Below are 16283 nucleotides of genomic sequence, written 5' to 3' on the forward strand. Positions count from 1 at the left end.
AGCTCCTCTGTTTCCACCTTCCCACTTGGTCTTTGAAAAGAATGTTTACTACTGAAGTCTAGAAGTTAAGAAAACAAATTTATATTTCAAATTTAAATATGTAAACATTTATTTTAATTGCTTAACTATCCTTCTACCAAATATATTTTTTTTCAAAGTTCAATAATAATTTTTTTTCTCCTTCTAATTTATTATTTTTTTCCTTGTGCTGAACCTTTTCTTATTATAACTCTTATTATTCTACTTAAAAATATTTTCTCACAATTTCTCTTTCTTCTTCATAAGATACACACTGGCTATTTAAACAGCACAATTATTATCTACACAATTAGCTTACCAGTTATGGCTTGAATAGTTTTACAAGTTTGCTCTTTTTAAATAAAATGCTAAATCTCATCAATTTTTAATATTCAAAGCTTTCTCACATACATTTTAATTTTTATCTAAAGAATGAATTTTTTTTGTGTGCACTGGAATGTGTTTTCTCCCAATGTGTAAGAATTGTGTTCACATTTAATGCCCAATCGTACACTCCACATTTCAGTGGCGAGACCTCAACGCTGTCCAGCACGTCAACAACTCCCTCAGTTTCTCCCAGCCCAAGTCCAAGAAACTCTGTATCCCACCTTGCTAAACCTGGAAGCCCCAGTGGCTCGACATCTCACCTCACAAAACCCAACAGCCCCAGTGGCTCGATGTCCCAGTTAGCTAAGCCGGTGGCCAACAAATCGTCGGTGCCCCGGGCCAACGGTCCTGCGAGCACCGGCACAAACCAGACAGTTCGAAGGACAAAGATGGCCGGGGACAGGTAGTGGATACTTATTGTAAAAAAAAACAACAACTTTTTAAAGCATTTGACATTTGTGTAGAAGCTGTGTGCAATGACTAGACTCTACTATCTAATGCTTTTTTGTTGATTCCAATAGTCTTCTAGCAGGCAGTACTTTGAAAATCTGTTTATGTTGTGGTATAGGGAAAAGCTTCGCATCCATATAGTACAGTAGTGAGGATTGTAATGGTTGCTTTTGGGAAGTGTAGACAAATAAACATATTTTACTTTCATTACACCTTTCTAAATAAGGTTGCCAATATTCAGACGTGTACCATATATTTTGTTTAACCTTAACAAACTAATGAATAAACAAAGGTAATATCTTATTATTAATAGCATAGAAGCTGTTTCAATGTACTTGGCAATTCTAGAAAAGCTGGACAATTATTATTGTCAAGTTAGTGCTCTAGTTTTTCAAATATGGTAGCAAATTAACTTGATAATAAGTTAATAACAAATGTAACTGTGTAATTTTTTACTGACAAAGTGAATTTTTGGTAAATTCTAACAAACTAACATTTAGTGTCAACCAAGGTGTTTTTTTTAAACTGAAGCAAAAAATAGTATTCTTTTTTTTTTTTTAGCATAAAAATCTTATTAACAATGTTTACTTTTTTAAGAATATTTCTGAAATACTTTTTAAATTAAACATGCTAAGAGTTTAAGTAATTGATGAAATCCTTGGTTGAGATTTGTAAAAAGTTTTTTATCTTTTGATAGATATTTTATTGAGACATTGAACTTTTTTCTAGTTCTAATGCATCTAGTCCAGTGACTGCCCGCTCAACAAAAGCCTCTGGAATAGCCAACATGAAAACATCTTTGAACCCAGCCACTTCCAATATTAGACGCAGCAGCAACAGTAGCACTACGGTATGTTTTCAGTGTAGCTCATTGACACTAACTTAAGCATCTTAAACCTGTCACATAATACCAGTAGTATAAGTAACTGATAGCATATTAAACCTGTCACATAATACTTGTATAATTAACTGACAGCATCTTAGACCTGTAGTTTAATACCTGTAGTTTAATACCTGTAATTTAACTCTTGTATAATTTACTGACAGCATCTTAGATCTGTAGTTTAATACCTGTAATTTAACTCTTGTATAATTAACTGACAGCATCTTAGACCTGTAGTTTAATACCTGTAATTTAACTCTTGTATAATTAACTGACAGCATCTTAAACCTGTCACATAATACCTATAGTATATTAACTGACAGTATCTTGAACCTGTCACATATAATACCTGTAGTATAGTTAACTGACAGCATCTTAAATCTGTCACATAATACCTGTAGTATAGTTAAATGACAGCATCTTAAACCTGTCACATAATATCAGCAGTATAGTTAACTGACAGCATCTTAAACCTATTACATAATACTTGTAGTAAGTTAACTGACAGTACAAAATTATTATGAATAAGCATTGATATATCAAGCAGTTCAATTAATTGCATAATGCTAAACTCCTTGTGGCAAACACCTAGGCTATAAATGAAAGCACCCAGTGACTCCTAGCACAAATCTGGCTCCCTATGAAAATACAAACAAGGACATATATATGTCCTAATATCTTTTAACTAATTACTTTTCTACTGTGATTCCATACATGAGACGTGCAAATTCCAATTTTAAGCAGCTTACTCTGTATGATATAAACTGTACTGTAGACCACACAGCCCAAAGAAAAAAAGCCAAAGAATAAGCTGGCCTTATGTATGTAGCATAATATGGATTTCTGCCTAACCATCTATCACTTTAGTAAGGCCAATAAAACTTTGCACAGACTCAAGATCTGGATCGTGTTGGAACCCCAGTGTTGGAACTACTCTTGTTTGAAGCCTTTATAATCAAAGTACTCAACAGAAATCTGTGTAGCAAAATATAGTAGAAGTAATTTTCTCCCCTTAATATTTGTTGGCTTTCTTAAAGGATGATGATTCTAAATCAAAGAAGACACCCTCGACGCCTACTGATCCATCTCGATTAAAGTCCAAACTAGAAGAACCAAAACAGAGAGGAACTATTCAGGCTCCTGGCATAAAGGTTTGTTTTATTTTTCATTGTTTACAAGAGCTTCATCTTTTACATAACTCTGGAGAAACTAGCTGAGTCTTTTTTATCTCTAAGCACAGCCAGATTCTTTAAAAAACTCAAGGTTGTAAAGTTATCCAATGGAACTGTTATATCACAGTCTTGTTTGAATAATATTATACAATGTCATTCTTTTTCTTTGGGTATAAATCAGATAAACTTAGCAGTAGTCTTTAAATTAAGAAATGTAATACAAATTGGAACATGTAGTTATGGCGATGCAGCTGTACAGACTTCAGTCAATTTAAGTGTTGTTTTTTTTAAATACTTTTCCCTGGAAATAATTTGTATGCTTGTACTGATGAAAATGGAATTTCAAGAAATTACTAAAATCATTACAGTTTTTTTTTAAAGATGTTGATGATTTTAACTAAAACATTTACATTTTACTTTATAAATAAATTCTAACTTAAAGAATTTCCCCCCAGTATTTTGTCTTGTCTTTTTTGTTATTGTATGATATGCCATCCAAGCATACTATTATTTTCCTTTTTCTTTATTGTCAAAATAGAAATTTCTTTGAATTTTACCCACTTATTACATCATTTCCTAAATTTATAGAAAACATCCTTGCCAGACAATGTAGATACAAATAGAAGGATACAGAATCGACCTCCAGCCAATAATTTTGGTTCAGGAAGAGGCAGAGTGGGTAAGAAAAATGAGGTCAAAACATTTACACAGTTAAGTCCCAAAACACTCAGCATTCGATAACCCGACAGACTGTATAACTTGCCACACTGTCAGACAAATGGTAGCTAGTTTTTGTTTTTCATTTTCATTATGGATAGTTTTATGACTTCATTTATTTTTCTAAGGTCTATCTTATCTGGTCAATTACTGTAAACTCTGTACTGTAAACACGCCAATTTATTTTTAAGTGATAAAGACTTTTCACTTGCTTGAAATGGAGCAGTTTTCTGTTTCAACAAATACATACTAAAGAACTTTTTTTTAAACCCACCCTATCAATGATTCAGCATTTTCACTTACTTGGGTATTAAGTTGAGTTTTTGGGACTCAACTGATTTATAATTGCAGTAATTATTATTTTGAATGTATGTGGTAATTGTGCAGACACTTCATGAAAAAAAAGATTAATGTTAACTTTGCTGAATAAAAGATTGATTCATGTTAACTTTGCTGAATAAAAGATTGATTCATGTTAACTTCTTCTGAACAAAAGATTGATTCATTTTAACTTTTGCTGAATAAAAGATTGATTCATGTTAACTTCTGCTGAATAAAAGATGGATTCATGTTAACTTCTGCTGAATGAAAGATTGATTCATGTTAACTTCTGCTGAATAAATGATTGATTCATGTTAACTTCTGTTGAATATAAGCTGATTATTGTTAACTTCATTTGAATACAAGATTGATTTGTGTCATTTTTTATTATAAGATTGATTAGTGTCAACTTCTGTTAAATGATTTGTTATCACCAAAATATTGTAATGCACAATGTTGTAGTTACTTAGAGTAGTGATCAAATAGCACATAGGCTAATTTTGGTAGAATTCATGGGTTTAAATTCTTTTTAACCATTCTTTTTCTCAAGAGTAATTTAATTTGTTTAATTTAAATTTAGTTCTAAACAATAATTTAAGGATGGAGTTATTGGGATATTAAAATGGGTTAAACTACTTTAAGATTGGCAATTTAGTTTTCTTCTGAGGGAATATAAAGTAATTTATGGGAACATTCTGAAATAAATTAATTCAGAATTTAATTTTAATTGAATGGAGTTTTTAATTAGCTTTAATTAGTTTGGGGAAGAAGCATTAGTTTTTATGTGAACCTAGAATCCAAAATTGGAATCTGGTAAAAGTAAAAGTGTGCAGGCTGCATGTTTCCCTTATGAACTGAAGCAGATGAATTTGACTTAATACATGCTTAAAGAGGCACTTCCTGTTATACCAGAAATGTTTTCTTGTAGCTTGTCTTTGCATTCATGTTTGTGGTATAGTTTGAATTCCCTGGGAAGTCCACCAAGGGTACAGGGTGTCTCTACTTAATGAATTGATACAAGACACTTACTCATTGTCTGATTGTCCCAGGTGCTAAAACTGTTGAGGATTCCAGTGCACTAAGAAGGCGAGATGAAGCCCACAGAGAAGAAGCGGAACAAATGGATAGACTCAGACAAGTAAACCAAAACTAATTCAAGCTTGTTTTAAAATCATAACTTTTAACTCCCATATAAGTAATGTGAATATCAGTGGTTGATTGTTAAAGATTTATCATTTAGAGTTGAGTTCCTCTGAAGACAAGGTATGTTCTTTGTAGTTTTTGTGGTTGTTTCCTATACATAACATCTGTGAACTAAATTTTTATGTTTTAGACTATTGAATCTAGACTACGAGTGACATTGCCTGATAATTTAGCTGAAGCATTAAGAGACGGTGTTGTTTTGTGCCACCTAGCCAATCAGATAAGACCAAGATCTGTTGGGAGTATTCATGTTCCTTCACCTGCAGTTGTAAGTAAACTATAGCATTTTTTTTTTACAATACCTCTATTCAAGTCAGAACTTCATGGAGGGTGGAACCTGGACGCAAATCTCAAAAACAGCTCTATTTTTCTTGAAATTTAACTCTTTTATATACCACTGAGAAAAAAATTACTAGCTCGTTGGCCACACTGGGAAAACTTAAATTTATCATTTTAAATAAAAGAAAAGAAAATTTAAATTTGGGTTTTGAAAGGACTACCGTGTTCTTGAAATGACTATCACTTTCAAGAATTTCCAAATGCTAGGCTTTTCTGACTGAAGAGTTGAATAAATTAATGTTCAGGAAAATTGTGTACATTGTCTTATAAGTCTAGATCTAAAGGATTATCATTGGAATATTATAAAGTGTACTAAATCTATACATTTGCTTAACCAGGATTCTTTCTTGGTGAAAAAGGGCAGGTAAAAATAGTTCCATTGTTTTTTAATCTAACATTAATGTTTTTAGAGAAAAACAAATAGCTCTTTAAGTTGCATAAAGGAGTTATTGTCTTTTTAAAATAGTATTTTTAATGTTTTTCTTGTTTATAGATTTGTTTGATTGCTTTAAATTGACTTATGCAGAATGTAATAAAAAGCTTCTGGGCTTCTTTGTAACTATTGGCAAAGGACAAAATGTCCTTAAAAACAGCCCTCAATTAATTCAGTTCACTTCTATCCAAACTCTTAATTAAGTCCGTCTCTAACAGTTGCTGTGTAATGATAGTTCTATATTTCATTCTCTGGAGATGTAAAATGCCACTGAGATTCCATTGTTTATATTTATTTTTATTTGAGCCAAACTTCAAAGCACATGTTTGTTAGTGAAATGGACTAACAAGGTTAATTGGTCACATGGAGATGACCAGATTTCTCCAGATGACCATGAAGAGATGTTTTGGTAGGTGGGGACAGAAAAAGAATGTTGAAGAAAAAGTTAATAAAGTTAAGAATTATGTAAGAAGCCTGAAAAGTCCTCGAAGAAAACTGAAAGCTAATCTAGCTATCGCATTGTTTTTGTCATTATTCATTGATCTGTTGTGATTGATTGTCAGTACTTTCACTGTGCTTGTCATTTATATAACAATAATACTAAATGCCAGTCAAATCATTATACTAACTGTGCAAGTATTTGCTCATCGCCAGATTGCTTATTTTATTGAATTGAGTTTGAAGATAGTAAACTGGAGAAAAGTACATTCTACACTGTTTCTTTGGTGTGTTTAAATAGAGGAACCTCCAAAATGTCTTGTAATTTGAGACACAACAAAACAACTCATGACAATTAGTATGGTAGTAGCTGAGTGATAGAATAAGGCTATTCCACCTGCTCTAAATCCCTGTCATAGGTGTGGATCATATCACTAGATATCAAAGCTCTTTATTGGCCTGGTCTATTTCTCACTGGTGTAAAAGCCAAAATTGTATCAATTCATTTGTTTTTGACATATGGTTTTCATTAAAAGCTAACATTGCTAATTAATTTTTTTTTTATTTGATGGTTTAGCCTCATTAATGTTCTATAATAAGCTGTTCATCTGCACCTTCTTTCAGCCAAAGTTGACTGTGGCCAAATGTCGAAGAAATGTGGATAACTTCTTGGATGCTTGTAGGAAGATTGGTGTGGATCATGTGAGTTGAGATTTGTTTTCTTTAGTGTTTTTATTTAATACAGGATAGCCAAATGATTTTAAAACTAGATTCAAAGTAATTAATAATGGTGAGATTTTCATATTTAAATACAGTATCTGTAAATTTTAATCAATTAAATATGCTAAAGGTAACAAATATTTTATAAACTTTATAGATATTGTCAATAAAAAAAATATTCTACAAAATGATATCAGAGTACATTACAATGTTTCATTGATTTTGGATAATTTACTTTGTTTAATAATAACTTTTATTGTAATCAAATACATTTTGTCTTTAGTTTTGGTTATTGTACAGTTGTTTTGTATTGAATGAATGTAGCTGATTTTTATCAACAATTCTTGAAAGTTTGTGTGACCATTGTTCTCAGCATGCCTTGTTCATGTTTTTTTTAAAATACATGGAACTTATATTTGTATTTATTGTATACATAAGCACCCTGTTTTTGTATGTTGGATATACTTATCTTACTTGTCTTTGCACTATTATTAAAATAACCTTTGCTTTTGACTTAAGAAATTATAAAAGATTTTGTTTCATATTAATATAAACTCTATTATTTAAATAGTCACATTTATCTCAAAGTGACATTTTGTTTCCCTTTGTGTTAGTGTCTGTCAACACATTTATGGGAGGCTTTCAAATGTTTTCTGATAGTTTAAGTTCTGCTGGAAAGGAATTGGAGTCCTGCATATGCTGATATGGTTCATTTTCTTTTCTATTTGCTGCTGTGTGTGTTTGATGCTGGAGATACATTCATTAGCAGCCTAGTTTTCACTTCAACAATGTCTCAGGAGAGAAGAAAATATTCCTTTCTGTCTTTGTGATCTGTTGAACATGATCATTGAAATATGTTGAGAGTTTGTGGTAGATTATTGTTATTTATGTGCACTTAGTACTTGTATTATTATTCTTATATTTTTTTGCCTGGATACATTCTTCATGTAGCTAGTTGCTACTTTTTGTTCATATTTTTAAAACCATTTTATATATGTTATACATGTACCTAATGTTGTATATCACCCGATTGGTTTGCACTTTACAAAAGATTGAACATAGTTTATCATTATTCAGAACATGAGCTGGTGGTAAGTGATGATAGCCCACAAAATGATTAGGAAGCCATAAACCTGGTTACACTTATAAATTGTCTGCTTTAAAAAAAAATGTCCAATATGTTTTAGCAATCTAATCTTTTGCTCAGATTTTTTCTCAGATATTCCATTATTTTAAAAATCTAACATTCATTAGTTATTAAGAGCAAAATAATCACTCTATAAGTTGTATAAAAGAGGTATTGTGTTTACAATTTTTAAAAAATTTTTCTTGCTAATGAATCAAAGTACATTACTAAGACAATTAAGGCCAAAACAGCCCATGCTTAGGTATCCAGCACCATAAGAGCATCACTAATACATTCCATGTACTATCATATGTTTCTGAATTTTACTTTTATAGCTACTCTGTTTTTATTATAAATGTGTTTTTATTTCATTTTATTATTGCTGGCATGAAGTTTATGCACTTTTGTTTTCCTAAATTTAAAGAAGTGTCCTTTCTGAAAAAATTAAATTCCTAAAAAGTTGAAGTCCTAACAAAATCAGAAAATCATTTAATTTTTTTTTTGTTTGAAATTCAAAATTTCATATTTTAAATAACATTTCTTGATTTTAATTTTGTTGAACTTTTCTTAAGCAACATGTAGTCTTCCAGGACATAAAACAAAATAATATATCTCTTCCTGGCATTGATTTGTAGCACAAACAACAGAAGACTCTTGACTTTTCATGCAATTCTTCTTTTACTTGGGTCCTTAGTGCATAAATGTAATGCAGAAGTGGCATGATCAAGTAAAGCTTCTTTAGTATCACTTAAAGTTATAGAGATTTGTGGACAATATTAAAGAAACAACAACTGAACAATGTATTAAGGTGTTTATGATGTTAGTGGACTACATCTGTAAACCTCTTGTTTATTATTGCAACTATCTGTTAGGTGTTCAATATAAAAAATATCCCAAAGGATTAGCAGTGGTTCATCTCAGCAGGTTCTTTTGAAATGACCTTGTTGCTTAGCAATACAAGTAAACAAACAAAAAAATGTGTTTCTTTGAAAGAAGAGCGGATCAAAAGATATTAATGTTAAGGTGCTCTCACTTTGTAGATTTAATTTATTTTACCAGCTTGGCAACTTTCCTTCTGTACATAATTGTAAGGATTTGTCTGCAACTAGATGTTTCCTTTGCTCTTAATGTTGTGTTTGTGGATAGAGTTTCCTTATTTCTAAATCTCTTGAATTGAAATACATCTAATGAACATAAGTTGCCCGTTACTTTTTAAACTGCAGATGTTTAAATAATCCTTTGACCTTGTTGCTTGACTACTTTTTAAACATTTTGAATTAAAAAAAAATATTGGCAGCGGTGGATGTACAAACTCCCCCACCCTTATTTTGCAGGAAATGCTCTGTGATCATGACGATATCATTGACGGCCTTCGTTTGACCATTGTGGCTCAAACTGTCCAGGCGTTGATTAGGCTACCTAGGCTTGACCCTAAGGACTTCTACGTGGCCAATTTGTGCATTGCACTCCTTTTTGTTCAATTTCTAGCTTTCATCCTTGTTACAATTTGAATGTTGTATTACATCTGTACATCCTTTTAATGCAGTCTGTAATATTTTTTTTTACAAATGTGATATTTTGTCTTGAAAACTGATACAATCTCTGTGTTCTGTTGAATGTTACTTCAAGTTACAATTATGTGATATAGTCCCCTCCTCCTCATTCCCACAGAACAGAAGATCTTTTATACATCTTGTGCTGTTTATCCATTTGTCACATTATGTTGGAGTATGCTGGCTTCCTTTAGTGGTCGCACTCTCAAGTTTGTGGGTATTATAATCTTAGTTGTGAATAACTGCTTTCCCAAACCATGTACGTCTTTTATTTGAAGTATGCTCAATCATTTATTTGGTTTGAAAGAACTTTTTACTTATCTTTTTCTGTGATCAAATTGACAGCTTATAAAATATAGATCTAGAGTCTAACAACTCTTTTGTTATTCTCTACTATGTTTTTTTTATTTGTTCAAAATTTATTTGAACTTTTAAAAATTATTTTGTGTTCAGAATTTGAATGTGAATGTTATAGAAACAAATACATACAAAATTTGTTAGCTATTGTACATTTTGTTAAAGGTTTTGTACACAATTCTATTGACAACATTCTGTTAAATTTCTTGTTTGTCATTCTGCAAAGTTAGAATAAGTCAGTAAATGTCTTGTTTAATGATAACCCAATAGCTCCTACAGTGGTAGGATAACCTGTTTGCGGTAGATTCCTAATGTGTTGGTGCACTAGCAGCATTTTCGTAACAAGAACAGAAGCATGGTTACTTTTTTTTTTGGGGGGAAAACAGGATGCTATATCCTCTTTTTTTTTTTTCCTGATAATTTTTAAATAAAAGTGTATGTTTTTGAACCTTTTTTATATTCTTAGGTATTAAAGGTTATATATTTTTTTAAACTAGATATATTTTCCTATTTTTTTAAAGTTTATTTAGTTTTAAGTATCAGTTACCACTCTTTGCTTAGAAAGATGAGGGTAGTTTTTGGAACCCAGAAATCTGAGCGATTGGTTCAAGAACTTGATAGGAATGAATGTTCTAGTGGCAAACTAAATGCATTTCTTTGGTTATTCTATTTCCTTTGATCTTTGCTGGAATGTACTTTTTAAAATTGTCTTAGCTTTTCTTAATGATTAAATATTCAAAGAAAGCAGATCTTCTCCTAGATGCTTGACTCAGAATGATCTAATTATTATTGCTTTATGGTTACTACATCAGCCTCAATGTCTTTCCTATGTTGTCCACACTTGCTCGGACAATGATTTGGTAGTTTATGGTTCTGGAAAAGAAAAATGTTAGTAAAATGTTTGACAGGTTACGGATATTCTATCAGAGCTAAAGATAATCTACTTCCTAGTCCAAACCTCCCGCAGGACAATGGGGTAATGGAAGCAGGCAGGGTTTGAACCCAGTGCCATTGAGATGGCCAAATGACAGTCCAGTGTAGAAACCGCATGGCCAGGCAGCCAACCTGTGATTTACTTGATTTAGAACCAGAATGGGAAATATCTGACCTATGACTGAACTACTTAGTTTACAGAACAAACAAAAAATATGTTACATCAACAATGGCATCTCAAAGGTGATGAACTCAGTACATTTCTCCCCAGAAAATGTGACCGACATATTTTGTTAATTTTGTGATCTTAACTGATATATTTATTGACTTTTTTTTTCTGCAATAAGTGTTTGGTTCTGAGTGAATGTTGATTGTAAGAGAACTTGAACATTTTCATGGGTCACAAGCAAACATGCAATCTTTCCTTACACACAAGACCAAGTATAAGACCTTCCTTTTTGGTTAATATTTCTTGTTATTTTTCAAGACTAGTCTGTATGGTAATATCTAAAGAAGGCAACACAATGTCAATTGATATTTTGTATGTTAAGTAACATTCATGTTTTTGTTTTCCCCCCCAAAACCATTCAGGAACAGGTGTGTGGACCACATGACATCTTGGATGAGAAAGGAATCTCAAGGGTAGCCATCACAGTGGCCGCTCTGGTCGCCATAGGAACCAACCCCAAACAGTCTGCAGTATGACAGTTGTGCGAGCTGTTGGGATCACTTGCCTCCCTATTGATCATGTTAGTCCTCTTAGTGACAGCCACAGAGATGATGGGACTCCCAGTCTATCCATATCGCTAAAACTTCATGTCCAGTGGCTCGATGGGAACTCCCAGGCTATCCATATCTCCAAAACTTCATGTCCAGTGGCTTTATTTTTGTTGTAGCCATTATTCTCATTTAATTTGTTGAATTATGTTAGCAGTTTTTTGTTTTACAGGCTTTAGTTGATCTTTCATATCAGACAGTCCGTAGCTTCCAATGTATTTTGTAATGGCGCAATTAGGAAACAAATTATCCAGTATATTTTAACATGGTAAACTGAATGCTTCAGTGAAATGTGTCTTTTCAGGCTGTGAATGAAGATGAATGTTAGTTCTATGTTTGGCTCACGCTTTTGCTAAATAGGCAATTTTTTTTTTGTGGGAACTTATTTATTATGTGAGTGTGTCGCATGGGATTGTTTTGCTTATTTTGAATTTCACACACAAATATAAAAGAACATTTAAAATTCTATTCATTTCATAATAACAGATTTGTATGTAAATATTTACCTGCGATTCAAATGACCACTGGGCTGTGCAAAAGAAATGTGTAAAGTTTTCAAAGTGTACATACAACTGAACAGATCACTATTATCTAGAAACATCATGATTCTAGAAGCAGACACAACATTTTTTTTTTCTACAAACATCATGTTTCTAGAACAAGACACAACAATTTTTTTAAGAATTGCTATCAAGTTTTTTATGTAAATAAGTTGACCATTTTTTGTTAATTTAAAAAATAAATGACATTTATTGTTGTAATTTTTTTATTATCTTGAGAAGTGAGGTATGTTTGTGAATGTGATCTACATAAATGACTTGCATGTGTGTGTGTTTGTGAGGTAGATTTCACTATAATACATACATGTCTAGGGTTTTAAACAAGGTTGAAGAAAAAAAATGACACCAATTTAGGAATTAGTGTTTACTTCTATGGTATAAATGTTTTCATATTACTGAAACCACAAAAGTAAATTCACTGCATTTCAAGTCTTAAAAATATTTTAACTTTTTATTTGTACAAAAATTGTGCAGCTAAAACTGTAGAAAGTTACAATGCCAGATATGCACCTGTTTTTGTTTGTTTTAATGTGTGCTTGTGAAGAAGTGCAGCCATTTAGTGAGTGTACTACATCTTATTGAAGTACATTCACATTGGAAGAAACAACAGCTCTTTTACTTCATCTGGTTGAAATAATTTTGCAGTGTGTCTGATAAACATTACACCCTTATCTTTCCAGGAATCTCTCAAATTTTGACTTTAACTGGAAAATATATATATTCTTATTTATATTGTTTCTCCATATCAAATTAAGTCCAGACTCCATTAAACTTTACTAAAACACACATTAGTTGTATGTTTTGCCTTAAATTTCAAGGAATAGAAACTTAAAAAAAAAAAATTGCTATTTACACAAAAAGTTGTAACCAATGAGGTAATTACATTATTGAAGCTAATAGATATTTTTTTTTAAATGTCTCCTTTTTTCAATGATAGCACATATGACACATCATTTTTGCAGGCAGAAACTAGAATTACTTTTTAACTGTTCTGCATATGGTGTTCACATCAAGATTTTTTTTGTTTGTGAATAAATGCACAAATTAGTTAATTTGCAGCAAATATCCTCTCAGGGGAGAATAGAAAGGGAACATCTTTGTTTAATTAAAACAGAATGGTAACTAGAGCTGAAGTAAATGTCCTTGTCACTGCCCTAAAATGCTGAGAGTTGATAGTGGCTCTCATTCAATGCAAACCTTTTACTATTGTTAAGATGTAGGAAAATAAATTTTTAAACACGTTTTTGAAAGGACTGAATGTGGGATTATTCAATTATTACAAATGAGATGCTAGGATTAGAGTTAGTAATTTGCAGTTAGTTGGGTATTTTAACTTGGTTCTTTGTGCATGCTGTGATCTTATTTTAGAATTTTAAAAAATTCAATTGTTGTATAGCAGTTATGAGATGAAGATACACTGCAACACACATACACATCCAACGCAGCATTATTATGCAAGTTTTATTCCTTAGCAATGTCAATTTTTTAACTCTAAAATTTGTATTGATAAAAAAAAAATGTTTATTGCTCTAAGTTTCATACTGAATATATTTTGTTTTAACTAAGATCACAAACTTATGTTGAGTTTGTTCTAGAACTGTTCGAATAGTTATTTGTAACAGGAAATTATTATTATTTTTAAAGTTGGACCTGAAATTCTCATTTTTGGCTGCTTATTGATAACTAGGGAGTTGACCTTCAAGATTGACCTATTTGATCAACCATTGTCTTTACATGTCCAACAGCTCATCTTGCGTCCAGAGATTGGATTTCAATTATTGTGTACAGTATGTGTGTGCATGTGTGCTCTCCCTTACCCACAGTGTAGCAGTTACAAATATAGACTTTTGAAACTTATCCTAAGATTCAACAATGTATCTGTGTCTTGGTGGCAATTGACATGATTTTAATATGAAAACATTCTTCTGATGTCATGTGACCTCACCTTGTCACCTCTCATTGGTTCATGCTTTGTATTACCAGCTTCAAACTTACACTCACAGCCAGTTGTCCATTCTAGTCGTCTCATTTCTCATCCATTTAGTTCACCTGTTTGCCTGTCCACATTTAGCAGTCACTATTGACAGGGAATATCTATTGAAACACTGTACAATATTGGAGAGGAGACGCCATTCCTCTGACCAGACTGTCTGCAAGCCACGTAGGCAGCACTGTTCTAAAGACTTATTCATGGAAATTTAGTCAGAAAGCATTTGGATACATTTGTATCTTTGCTGTACCTAGAGTTAAGGTTACCCTAGTGTACACTATAGAGGTATTAGCTTGGTCTGTTAGAATGGTCCTACTAATATCTAGTAACTTTTATTTTAATTGAGTTTAACTACATCTATACAGTAATTGTTAAACTTAATAATATAATGAATTCAGCTAAAATAGAATTGCACTAAAATAAAAGTTCTTAGCCTGTTGAAACTCAATGTGATGTATTTTATTGTTTAAAGTACAGTTGTTATTGACAAGGGTTAAATTGTTTGCCTGTGCTAGGGGAATTAAATCCTAGAGTATTCCTTGTATTACTTATGCTAAGGGAAGTAACTTGAGCATCTTAAGTAGCTAAAACGTGGGGGTTCTATTGTTAACTCCACGCTAAACAATACTACCTGTTTTATCTGCATTTTTTGTTGTAACACTGACCCTAATACTGATAGACTCTTACCCTTAGGCTGTCTATTAGAACAAGATTGACTCCGTCTCATTTGTATTCATGACTTGACTCTGATATTTCCATGTCTCATTCGGATTGTATTCATAACAAAGTTTCTATTATTGTAAATAATTTGACAATCACAACTGCTGCTTAAACTTAATTGTACTCGCTGCCTGAAAACTTTTTTTTTTCTCCCAAGAACTGTGGAGATGAAGGTGTATTCACCAGCCACCAGGCAATAATCCTGATTTCTTTATTATTATTTGTGTGTGTGTGTATTGACCACAGAGAGGTTTCTGCTTTTTTTTTTTTTTTTTTTAAAAAGCTTTGTGACATTTTATTTAAGTTGGAAAAATTGTTTTAACTTCATTCAACAATGTTTGAAATTATGCTGTCTCACTAAACACTATTCAATTCTTACTGAATTCTTTATACATATAGAAGCTAAAAAAAATAAATAAATATAGCAGATAATGAAAGAGTATATTTGAAATGTATTAATGAAAACAGCTTTTCCAATTGTTGGTTCATGAAAGTTTTTAATGAAGCCATTTGTAATATTTTAGAAAGAACCTTTTTTTTTCTGATGTCCATATTTCCAGAGAAACAGCTTAACCTCCATTGTCAGCTTCATGGCCAACTACTTATCACTTGTATGGGCCCCTCATGTGTACAACTAGCAGCTGGAACTTGATTGAACCCTAGAACTTCTGAAATGTATTCAGTCTTGACAAAAACTGCATCTAACATTTCTCCCTGCAACTCTGGCCCATACATTGCTAGAACTGTTTTTTGTGGTACTCATTAGTATAGCAATTATTCCCATTCCTTTTGTTTTGTTTTTGTTTGGGATCAAATTTAATTTGACGTGTCATACCGAAGTGGACAAATTTATTTTAAAAAAAAAAGATCTTCCATGCCGTAACATTGCCAGTGAAATTTTGTTTAGAACACGGTTGTCATGTGACAAATTGTTTAATCTAAAGCTTGCTAAACATTTCTTCTTTTTTTGGACATAATTTCAAAGATCACATTGACAATCCATCATCAATTGTTTAGATTGTCTCAGAGTCTCAATTGAAAGGCAAACTCTATTCGCCCCCCAAAAAAGCTAATGCTAACAGAAGAGTTGCTTCAGATTGTACAGTACCTCCCAATCTCACATACAATTGGTCGTGTACTGTCTCTCCCCCCCCCCCCCTTTCTTTTAGAATGATCTAATTCGATT

The 16283-nt window shown here is 32.0% G+C and overlaps 1 protein-coding gene across 12 annotated transcripts in view; it reads left to right on the plus strand.

Moving 5' to 3' along the window:
- Positions 1 to 14227, plus strand: part of LOC106056413 (leucine-rich repeat and calponin homology domain-containing protein 2-like) — a 31559-nt gene extending 17332 nt beyond the window's left edge. For 9 of the 12 annotated variants that reach the window (XM_056012171.1, XM_056012174.1, XM_056012175.1 and 6 more), the window contains 8 exons: positions 545 to 808; positions 1585 to 1705; positions 2776 to 2889; positions 3499 to 3589; positions 4998 to 5086; positions 5282 to 5419; positions 6986 to 7063; positions 9542 to 9865. In XM_056012171.1, coding sequence (XP_055868146.1) covers positions 545 to 808; positions 1585 to 1705; positions 2776 to 2889; positions 3499 to 3589; positions 4998 to 5086; positions 5282 to 5419; positions 6986 to 7063; positions 9542 to 9718 — 1072 coding nt within the window. In that variant the 3' untranslated portion in view covers positions 9719 to 9865. Of the gene's footprint in view, positions 1 to 544; positions 809 to 1584; positions 1706 to 2775; positions 2890 to 3498; positions 3590 to 4997; positions 5087 to 5281; positions 5420 to 6985; positions 7064 to 9541; positions 9866 to 11641 lie in introns of those variants that run through there. The other 3 variants (XM_056012176.1, XM_056012178.1, XM_056012172.1) reach the window with 2 other exon arrangements.
- The last annotated feature ends 2056 nt before the right edge of the window (positions 14228 to 16283 follow it).

Source organism: Biomphalaria glabrata, chromosome 15 (genome assembly GCF_947242115.1).
Source record: "Biomphalaria glabrata chromosome 15, xgBioGlab47.1, whole genome shotgun sequence".
Lineage (NCBI taxonomy): Eukaryota > Metazoa > Mollusca > Gastropoda > Planorbidae > Biomphalaria > Biomphalaria glabrata.